Source organism: Dipodomys ordii, unplaced genomic scaffold (assembly GCF_000151885.1).
Source record: "Dipodomys ordii isolate 6190 unplaced genomic scaffold, Dord_2.0 Scaffold122, whole genome shotgun sequence".
NCBI lineage: Eukaryota > Metazoa > Chordata > Mammalia > Rodentia > Heteromyidae > Dipodomys > Dipodomys ordii.
Genome location: NW_012267338.1, coordinates 448,763 through 459,833, shown reverse-complemented (window position 1 = coordinate 459,833; position 11,071 = coordinate 448,763). Strand labels below are relative to the sequence as shown.

The following is an 11,071-nucleotide window of genomic DNA, read 5'->3' as shown; positions in this document are numbered from 1 at the left end:
CCCTCCCCTCCCCTCCCCTTCCCTTCCCTTCCCTTCATTTCTTTATTTCTTTTCCTGGTCCTTGGGCTTGTGCTCAGGTCCTGGCCAGTGTCCTTGAGCTTTTTTGCTGAAGGTTAGCACTCTTGCCACTTTTGAGCATATATATCACTCTGTAATATATTGTTTATGTCTGAGAACAGTACCAATCCATACCTATTATTATAGTGATGGTGCAGTGTTATTACTCCCGAGTTAAATTTCTGGGAGCTTAGGTAGGTGGAGCAAAGTTTCTGGGTGATTGTCAGCTTTTCTCAGAGTTTTTGAGAATGCTTACTGGTAGAATAAAAAAGGAAGCTCAGGGGATTCTGGGGCTTAATATTTTCTTGGGCTGTATAACAAGTACCAGAAATTATGTGGCTCTAACAGAAATGTATTGCCCAAGAGTTCCATAGGCTAGAAGAGCAATGTGTTTTCAGGTTGATTTTTCCTGAGAATTGTGAGAATCTGTTCCATGTCTCTTTCCTACCTCCTGGAGGTTTGCCAATGGTCTTTGGCATTCCTTGACTTCGTCCTTACATGACATTCTTCCTGGGTGCATGTCTGTGTAAATTTTCCTATTTCGATTAAGGCATACCTTAATCACGTCATCACCTAGCATTACTCAAGTCACATTCTCAAATACTAGAGTTTAAGATGTCAACAAATAATTTTTTTTGGGGGGGGATGCCAGTCCTGGGGCTTGAACTCAGGTCCTGGTCACTGTCCCTGAGGTTTTTTGCTCAAGTCTGGCTCTTTGCCAGAAGCTCCATTTCTGACTTTTGATGATTAATTGGAGAGGAAAGTCTCAAGGATTTTTTTTTTCTAGGACTAGCTTCAAATCATGATCCTCAGATCTCAGCCTCCTGAGCCACTAGCACCTGGCCAACATAGGAATTTTGAGGGACACACAATTCAATCGATAACAGGATGCATAGTGGAATACTAGTATAGAATGTATCAAACTGTCCAGGAAGCATATGATCAGTGATTAGGCTGTCTTTGATTTCTCTTTCTAAGCTTACCAGGACATAAAGCCTGTTTTCAATAGTAGGTCAATGGTAACATTAGTGAGTTTTACCTGCTCTCCTATAAGTGGCGGGGATGCAGAAAGGCCATTCTGTTTCTAAGAAAATGAAATGAGTATCATCGGTATCAGTTACAGAGAGACCAAAACAACAGTGCAAAGTAGAAGTGTATTTGTTTTTTAGGTAAGAATTGGTACAGGAGGAGACTGGGCTACTGTGGCAGTTCTGTACTGGTCATATCGTTGGATCTTTCTACACTTTTTTTTTTTTTGATAGGTCATGGGGCTTGAACTGAGGGCCTGGGTGCTGTCCCTGAGCTCTTCTGCTCAAGGCTAGCATTCTACCACTTTGAGCTACTGTTCCACTTCTGGTTTTTCTGATGGCTAATTGGAGATATGAGTCTCATGGATTTTCCTGCCCGGGCTGGCTTTGAATCACAATTTTCAGGTCTTGGCCTTCTGAGTAGCTAAGATTACAAGTGTGAGCCAGCTGGATTGCTTCAATTTTGAGGCAGTTACTCTAGGTCTTGTTTTTCTTTCTGTATGTTAGGCAGTTTGAGGGAAGAAAGTTGGAAAGAAATTTGGTCATGTTCCTTTTTCTGTTTATTTTGATGGCATTGGGGTTTGAATTCAGCGTCCTGCACTTGTTAGATAGGTGCTCTGCCACTGAGCCATGACCCTTATCATTTTTGGTAGTTTTATTTTTAGGATAGAGTCTTGAATTTATGCCTGAGTTGGCCTGGATTGCAGTCCTTATTAGTTAAACAGGAGCAGTTTTATAAATCGTGTGAAGAAGATAATTACTTTTTTTGTTTTTGGTAATAAATATGACTTTGATTAGTGACGAATATTGGCTTTAAGCATTTTATTAGTAAAACCATAGGGAAGAAGAAGAATCATCATACTCAATTATAGCCTTGACACAAATCTTGTAAAGATTTTTTGAGTTCTTTGAATAAGATGCCTTAAAATTTCTGTAATCGTGTATATTAAACTGTAACCTATAGAAGCATGTTATGCCACCCGAAGGTTGCTATAAAAATTGTTTATGAAGTTCGGGCCAAGAGTAAAATATGTTGAAGTGAAGAGTTTGAAAAATGTTCCCTATAGCAGAGGAGACCAAATCATGCTAAAATGAAGAAAAAGACTATACATCAGAATCGAGGCTACATTATTCAAAAAAAATACAACCATAAAAAAGGTAATAAGATTACATTTTCACATTTCATGGCTAGTAAAGTGCATTAGGCTGCTCAGATATTCATAACTTACTGTGACATTTGGGAAGATTACATTTTGTAGTGCAAAGCCATTACTACAGCTCAGATAATAACTAGCCAATGCTTGCACCTGGATTATGATCCCTGTCATTGGAAACAAATTTGTGTTTTGAAGGTTGATCAGCTTCAAATAACTATTAGAAAGGGTTAACATGACATACTGTAGTCCCTCTGCCTGGTTTTAAGGTGTAATAGGTATACATACATACAGTATATCAAGTATGTCGCATATTTGTATGTACAGATTTCTGCCATCAATTTTTCTTTGTACAGCATATTTTATAATATTTAACACAGTGGAGGAATGTTTAAAACACCTGTGTAGAAATTGATCTTATGTTATAAGATCAATTTTAAAAGCTGGTGAAATATTTGGGAGCTTTTTTGGAAATTACTTTGAAAATTAATTCTTAGCTTCTTGGAAGGGTGGTTACCGAGTATAATATACACAGATCAAAATGAAAGATTGATGTCAATGATATTAAGGTGAAGGTAAGGTCTCTTAAAGTAAGTTGTACCAAAGCTTCTGTCCCATTTCCTTGTATACAGAGACACATAAAGAAAATTTTCACCCTGTTAGAGCTCTTTCTATTTTCTTGGCAGTAATTTTTGTCAAATATATTGGTTAATTTGTTCATGTTTAATAAAGTCCAAGTGTGGTGTTATGTGTATTCTCTACCTACCTACCTACCTACCTACCTACCTACCTGTCTGTCTGTCTATCTATCTATCTATCTATCTATCTATCTATCTATCTATCTATCTATCTATCTATCTATCTTATTGGTCGTGGGGCTTGAACTCTGGACTTGGGCACTGTCCCACAGCTCTTCAGCTCAAGGCCAGTGCTCTACCACATGAGCCACAGCCCCACTTCCATTTATTTTGAGTGGTTTATTGGAGATAAGAGTCTCACGGACTTTTCCTGTCCAGGCTGGCTTTGAACCATGATCCTCAGATCTCAGCCTCCTGAGTAGCTAGGATTACAGGTGTGAGCCACTGGCGCTCAGCTGTATGTGTACTTTAAAAAGTGGTTTATTGGGCTGGGAAGGTGGCTCAGTGGTAGAGCACTTGCCTTGCATGCATGAGGCCCTGGGTTCGATTCCTCAGCACCACATAAGCAGAAAAAAAAAGCCGTAAGTGGCACTATGGCTCAAGTGGTAGCATGCTAATCTTGAGCTGAAGAGCTGAGGGACAGCACCCAGGCCCAGAGTTCAGGCCCCACACCAGACCTCCCGAAAAATAAAAAAATAAAAATAAAAAGTGCTTTATTATATTTAGTGGAACATGTTTAGTTTGTCTCTGGAAAATATTTCTGGAATTTGTCTCTGCTTCACTATCGTTTCTAAACGATTTTCATAAAATACTTTTCTCCTGTAACTTTCTATTCACCTTTTTTTTTTTTTTGCCTGTCATGGACCTTGACCTCTGGGCCTGGACACTGTCCCTCAGCTTTTCATCTCAAGGCTAGTGCTCTACCACTTGAGCCACATACCACTTCTGGTTTTCTGGTGGTTAATTGGAGATAAGAGTCTCAAGGACAGCTGGATGCCTGTAATCCTAGCTACTCAGGAGGCTGAGACCTGAGGATCACAGTTCAAAGCCAGCTGGGGCAAGAGAAAGTCTGTTAGACTCTGGTCTCCAATAAACCACCAGAAAACCAAAGTAGCATTGTGGCTCAACGGTAGGGCGCTAACCTTGAGCTGAAGAGCTGAGGGACAGCACCCAGGCCCAGAGTTCAAGCCCCATGACTGACAAAAAAAAAAAAAAAGTCTCAAGGGCTTTCCTGCCTGGGCTGGCTTTGAATCACCATCCTCAGATCTCAGCCTCCTTAGTAGCTAAGATTACAGGCATAAGCCACTGATGCTCGGCCACCATTTTTTTCCCCAAGTGTATTATTACATATAATATTGTAGAAGATTACTAGATTTTTTAAATAGCCATAGGGATTTTTGGCTTTCTGAATTTTTCTCATAATATTACTTGTGCCTGAGAATTTAGTCATTCCCTCATTTTTCATTCTGTCTTCTTCGTGGATTGGTAGTTCCTTCAGATCATCTTCCAGAGAACATCTCTGGTCTTGGGGCTGGATCAGATCTTTCTACTGCTAAAATTTACTAGGAATATTTTTATCAAATTTTCATATTCATGGAATGATTTTCCCCAGATTTGAACTTTTTTTTAACTTTTCTTAATCTTTGGCAATGGCTTATGATCATTTCTCCACACAAATAATAAAATATTGTCCATCTTTCCATCTGGCTATGTTTATTTATTTGCTTGTTTACTTATTTATGCAATACTGGGGTTTGAACTTGGGGCCTCATACTTGCTAGGCAAATGCTCTTTCTACTGAGCTATGCCCCTCCAGCCCCTTTTTTGCTGGTTATTTTTGAGATAGGAACTAACTTCTAAGTGCATGCTTGAATGTGATCTGTGGGTTAGATTCTCTGTCATGGCTAGGAAAGCAAGTGTATGCCACTGCATCTGTGTCTTTGTTGAGAAGGAGACTCACCTAACTTTTCTACCTCAGCTGGCCTCATACTGTGATCTTTCTATTTTCAGCCTCTCAAACAGCTAGGGTTATAGGCAAGAACACTAACACTTGAATTAAAAAATAATCATGACTTTCTTTTATTATGTTTACTTAGTACTACTGAACTACGGGAGACCCAGTCTTCTTTCAACACTTATTCTGACTCTTCGTATACCCAGAAGTTTATATTTTAATTTTGCCTGACTAGTGTAATTCTCATATTGTAAACTATCGTAGGAATATTTCACTAGCAGTGTATAGAATTGTCTGTCATGTCACTCCTACCTACTTTGAGTATTAATAATTGAAAAAAATGGGTAAATTTTATTTAGTAATTCTTTCCATTTGTATTTTTCAGTGTCATTTCTTTTGTGAATTGGCTGTTCACATCCTTTTTTCCTTCTATTCTGTATTTTTATGTTTCATAGTGTATGTGATATATATGAAAGACGAAATATATATATATATATGTATATATATATAATGTATACATAAATGCATAGGAAAATTATAAAAGCAAAACAAAGTTTGTATTGTAATTTAAAAAATTTTTGGGTGCTGGTCCTGAGGCTTGAACTCAGGGCCTGGGCTCTGTTTCTGAGCTCTTTTCCTCAAGGCTCATATTCTGCCATTTGAGCCACAGGTCTACTTCCTACTCTTTTAGAGAGAGAGAGAGAGAGAGTGTTCGTGTCTGTGTTTGTTGGTTTTGGGGCTTGAACTTGGGTCCTGGATGCTATCCCTGTGCTCTTCTGCCCCAGGCTATTGCTCTTCCTTACCACTTTGAGCCACAGCTTCGTTTCTGGCTTTCTGGTAGTTAATTGGAGATAAAAGTCTCACAGATACTTCTTCCTGGGCTGGCTTTGAACCATGGGATTATAGGCATGAGCCACCAGCATCCAGCAATGATTTTTATGTATGTATGTATTCTTTGAGTGTCTTGTATGTGTTTATGTTGTATGTATTTCCTTCCCCTCACTTTTGGTGGTTCTGTGGTTGAGCTCAGGACCTAAGTGTTGCTAATAAGCAAGCACTGAGAATTTCTTTCTATTTTGTTTCCTTCACATTAAAATTTTTATTTTAAATTTATTTTTAAATTGAAATGAAATCATGAGATTGATACATGTCTACCTTTTGTGGCTTTTTTGGACCATACTAGAATGGGACAGGGCCTCATGCATGGGAGCTGCCTGTCCAACCCTTAGTGTAGATGATCCTACATTTGTTTTGTTGAAAGATACTTTCATTTTTATTTATAGTCATAGATGTTACTTTGTGCTATCTAATTTTGAATCTTTCTTGTTTGGTAGAGCTACTCTTTTTTTTTTTGGCTGGTCCTGAGGCTTGAATTCAGGGCTTGGTACTGTCCTCTTGTGCTCAAGGCTAGCACTCTACCACTTTGAGCCACAGTGCCACCTCTGGTTTTTCTGAATAGTAGAGATAAGAGTCTCACATACTTTTCTGCCTGGGCTGGCTTTGAACCATGATCCTCAGATCCCAGCCTCTTGAGTAGCTAGTATTATAGGCGCGAGCCACTGGTACCTTGCTTTTTAAATTTTTTTTTTTTGGAAATGAACCTTTTATTGTATTCGAGGATATGGCTAGTTATTGTGACTGAATTTTAGGAAGAAGTAATATCCTTAATATGTTCTTGTGTACTTTGCCTTTGGAAGCTTGTAGGAGGACAGTTTGATTTGGAGATGAATTTCATTATCCAAGAAGGTGAGAGTATCATCTGCATGGTGGAGTTACTGGAAAAATGTGACATCACATGCCAAGCAGAAGTCTGGAGCATGTTTACAGCCATTCTGAAGAAGAGCATACGAAACCTTCAAGTTTGCACAGAAGTAGGCCTTGTTGAAAAAGTACTTGAGAAAATTGAGAAGGTTGACAGTATGATTGCAGGTATGACTTTTTCTATAGTACAAAATATATGAAGAAATGAAGTTTGATGTGTGTGTGTGTGTGTGTGTGTGCGTGCGTGCGTGTGTGCGTGTGTGCGTGTGTGTGTGTGTGTGTGTGTGTGTGTGTGTGTGTGTGTGTGTGCTGGTACTGGATCTTGAATGCAAGTCCTGAGTGCTGTCCCAAAGCTTTTTTGCTTAGGACTGGCACCTTTGAAGCACACCTTCACTTTCAGGTTAATTGGAGATAGAGTCTCAAGGATTTTTCTTCCCTGGCAGGCTTGGAATAGTGATCCTCAGATCTCAGCCTCCTGAGTAGGTAGGATTACAAATGAGCCTTCAGTGCCTGGCTAAGTACTATATTAAAAAATTATTTAGTCAGGCACCAGTGGCTCATATCTGTAATCCTGCCTACTCAGGAGGCTGAGATCTGAGGATTGTGGTTCAGAGCCAGCCCAGGCAGGCAAGTCTATGAGACCCTTATCTCCAGTAAGCCACCAGAAAACAGGAAGTGGCGCTATGGCTCAAGTGGTAGAGCACTAGTCTTGAGCTGAAGAGCACAGGGACAGTGCCCAGGCCCAGAGTTCAAGCTCTACAACCAACAAAAAAGTAAATAAAATAAAATAAAATAATTTAATATAATTTAAGAATATTTGAGCATGTAGTGTGTACCTAAAACTCTGGCATCCAAACTCCTAAGTGAGCCCATGAATTTTAGCTCTTTAAAAAATATAAGTGGCCTAATTATTTTATTGTTTTCTTTTGTTTCCAGATCTTTTGGTTGACATGTTGGGAGTGCTGGCTAGCTATAATTTGACAGTTCGAGAACTAAAGCTTTTCTTCAGTAAACTTCAAGGCGATAAAGGACAATGGGTAAAAAAAACCTAAAAACTTTTGAGAGTCTTCCCTTGCTGAATATGTTAATACATTATAAGTGACTAATACTGCTCATGGAGTAAATGTCAGATTGATAGGAAGAGATCAATTGAAACAGCAGTTATAGGTGCACAGTTTTTTTCCATTCCTGGATATGGCATGAACAGTTAGTTATTAGTAGTAGAAACTTCACAAACAGATAAAAACAAAATCATTCACATTAAAACAAATATGATACCTAACTATGTCTATAATGAAAAGTATTTTGTTAGAAAATAACAAGCCTAGTTTTGGAAATATGGATATTTTATATTTTTTGGTGGTATTGAAATTTAAAGTTAAGAGCTTTATGCTTGCCAGGCAAGTGCTGTACTACTTGAGCCATGTCCCCAGCACTTTTTTTGCTGGTCCTGGGGCTTGAACTCTGAGCCTGGGCGCTATCCCTGAGCTCCTTTGCTCAAGGCTAGCACTCTACCACTTGAGCCACAGCTCCACTTCTGGCTTTTTTGTGATTAATTGGAAAAAATAGTCAAACAGATTTTCCTGGCTGGCTTAAAACCGTGATCCTCAGATCTCAGCCTCCTGAGGAGCAAGGAGTTGTAAACCACCTGCGCCCAGCCCCAGATCTTTTGTGCTCCAGTTATTTTTCCAACAAGGACTCTCAGTGTTTGTCTAGGGTCGTCCTGGACCCCAGTCCTTCTGTCTATACCTCCCAGATAGCTGGAGCACCCAGCTTGTTGAGATGGATTCTTGTACACTTGTTGCCCCAGCTGTCCTCTAAGTGCGATCCTCCCTTTCCCACTGCTTGAGAGACTGTTATTACACGTATTCACCACCATGTCTGGCCAGAAATATGGTTATTATTTATTTACTTAAAATGTAACTTTATTGTTATAAAGGTGTACAGGGAGAAATATGGTTATTTTAATCCTTGTATATTTTTGGAGTGAACAGTAGTGAAGTCAACCTCAAGAGGAATCTAGTCACATAAAATATACTTATGTCCAATAACTTAATAATTTCTTAGCGTATATACAAAGAAATTCTCAAGTAGTCCCATAAGGAAATAAACATGAGAATGTTTACTGGAACATTGTGAATTGTACATTATTACATTATTGTACAGTCATTAGGGTGGTAAATAGGTAAAATATATCAGATGCACAGAATAGATTATTATATAGCAGCTAGAACCAGTGCATAAAGTAATATGAATAGATTAAAAAAACAAGAAAAAAGCAATTAGCAGAATGATAGCTCTAAAATAGCACCATTCATATGCTAGGAACGATCAAACAAAAACACCTTTGAAAACATACACTGAAAAGATAAAACATGTTAATATAATTGGTTGCAGGAAGGAGGAGACTCAGAATAAGATTAGGCAATACATATGATTAGAAGAAAATCAAACTATTAATAAAATGTGAATTGAGATATTCATTATATTTATTTACCTCTTTATTGGGCATTCAGGGTATTTCCAATTGGTGCTCTCCTAGTATGTAATGAAAAAAAAATCTCTGTGGCTGTCTATATCTGCTTTTTTGATTATTATTTTGCATAGATTTCTATGTATAGAATCAACTTGTATGTGTAGAATCAGTGCATAGGTATGAACATTTAAAAAGATACTTGAAATAGAACAACTAATTTTTTTCTGAAAAAGTTTCAGTATCCTTGTCTCCTGTATTGTCTATGCATGTAGGTACATTTTCATGATATATTTATTTTTTATTGTCATTGATTGACTTACGGGAATGGGGATTTGGAGGAGTGGTTTCTCTAGGCAGACATGATGTACAATATTGTATTTGAATTTGTGACTGAAGGTTAAATTAGTTCAATTTGAAGTTAATTTATTATTATTGTTATTATTGTCAGTCATGGGGCTTGAACTCAGGACTTGGGCTCCCTGAGCTCTTTTGCTCAAGGCTAGAGCTCTACCATTTGGAGCCAGAGTTCCATTTCTGGTTTTCTAGTAGTTAATTGGAGATAAGAGTCTCACAGGCTTTCCTGTCCAGGCTGGCTTTGAACCTAGATTCTTGGCCTCCTTAGTAGCAGGGTTTATAGGTGTGAACCACGAGTATCTGCTTTGGAATTGGTTTTAAAAGAATCAGTCATTACCTGTTGCTAACTATATTTTTTAACTAGTTGATTGAAAATATCTTGATCATTTAAGAATGAATTTCTTGGGCTGAGAATGTGACTTAGTTGTAGAGTGTTTGCCTAGCATGTATGAATCCCTGGGTTTGATTCCTCAGTTCCACATAAACAGAAAAAGCAGGAAGTGACTGGTGCTATGGCTCAAGTGGTAGAGTGCTAGCCTTGAGCAAAAGAAGCTCAGGGACAGTGCCCAGGCCCTGAGTTCAAGCCCCAGAAATGGCAAAAAAAAAGAAGAAGTTTTGAAGTTCTCTGTTTGATATTTAGGTAAGAGGTTGCTGAATTTGAATAATTAGTCATGATTATACATAATAGCAATGAAAATAGGATGAAGACACCTCAGTGATCTTACTTGTAGTTTGATCCTGTCTGGCTCTTTTCTGTGCTGGTTATTTTTGAAATAGGGTCTCAGTTCCTTGGTCTTGAAGCTATATTCTGATCTGCCTATTTTAGGCTTCCTTTTATAGCTCAGATGGCAAGTACACTATTAAGCCCAGTTTTTTCCTGTTGAGATGGAGTCCTGTTGAGATGGACTTTCCCACCTGGGCTTGCTCGGAACTATGACCCGTTGATCTCAGCCTTCCATGTAGCTTGGGATGATGGGCATGTACCATGATATCCAGCTATGCGTTGAGAAGGGGTCTTGTGTATTCCCAGACTGGCTTTAAACTACAATCTTTCCTTTCTCAGTTTCCCACAGAGCTAGAATGACAAGTATGCACCACTGGTGTCCAGTTGTAGTTTTAAAAATATTTTTAAAATATTTATTAATTTTTGCTGTGGTTTAGAGAAGAATTTTAAGTGTCAAATAATATTGGCTCATATTTACAAAACACCTAATAACCCTACAGTATTACAGAAAATGGATAGAATATGTTATGTCCTTAAGACAGTTGAAAATATTTTTTTTTTTTGGTTACTGTGTGTGCTTTTAAGCTTTGGATGATTCTTGTGCATAGTAAAGCATGTCTAGTTTAAAATATGTATTTTTGTGCTGAATCCTGTGGTTATTGAATTGTTGATTGTCTTCATAGCCTCCACATGCAGGGAAGCTGCTGTCCGTGCTGAAGCACATGCCTCAGAAGTATGGTCCTGATGCCTTTTTCAACTTTCCAGGGAAGAGTGCTGCAGTAAGTAAATGTTAATGAGGAAATCACTCCAGCTTTTCCTTTCTTTTGCTTCCTGGAAGTGTTGTACTCTAAATGCCCTTGATAGTGGCTGTTCTTTGCATAAACTAACCAAATCCTTAAAACCATTGTGCTTGTTCCTTTTCCCC

At 38.4% G+C, this 11,071-nt stretch overlaps 1 protein-coding gene across 2 annotated transcripts in view; it reads left to right on the top strand.

Annotated features, from left to right (window-relative positions):
- The window catches only part of Lrba (LPS-responsive vesicle trafficking, beach and anchor containing), a 443,002-nt gene that overhangs the window by 41,772 nt on the left and 390,159 nt on the right, over positions 1-11,071 (top strand). For both annotated transcript variants that reach the window (XM_013029761.1, XM_013029760.1), the window contains exons 2-4: positions 6,529-6,760; positions 7,529-7,629; positions 10,830-10,925. In XM_013029761.1, coding sequence (XP_012885215.1) covers positions 6,529-6,760; positions 7,529-7,629; positions 10,830-10,925 — 429 coding nt within the window. The remainder of the gene's footprint in view (positions 1-6,528; positions 6,761-7,528; positions 7,630-10,829; positions 10,926-11,071) is intronic.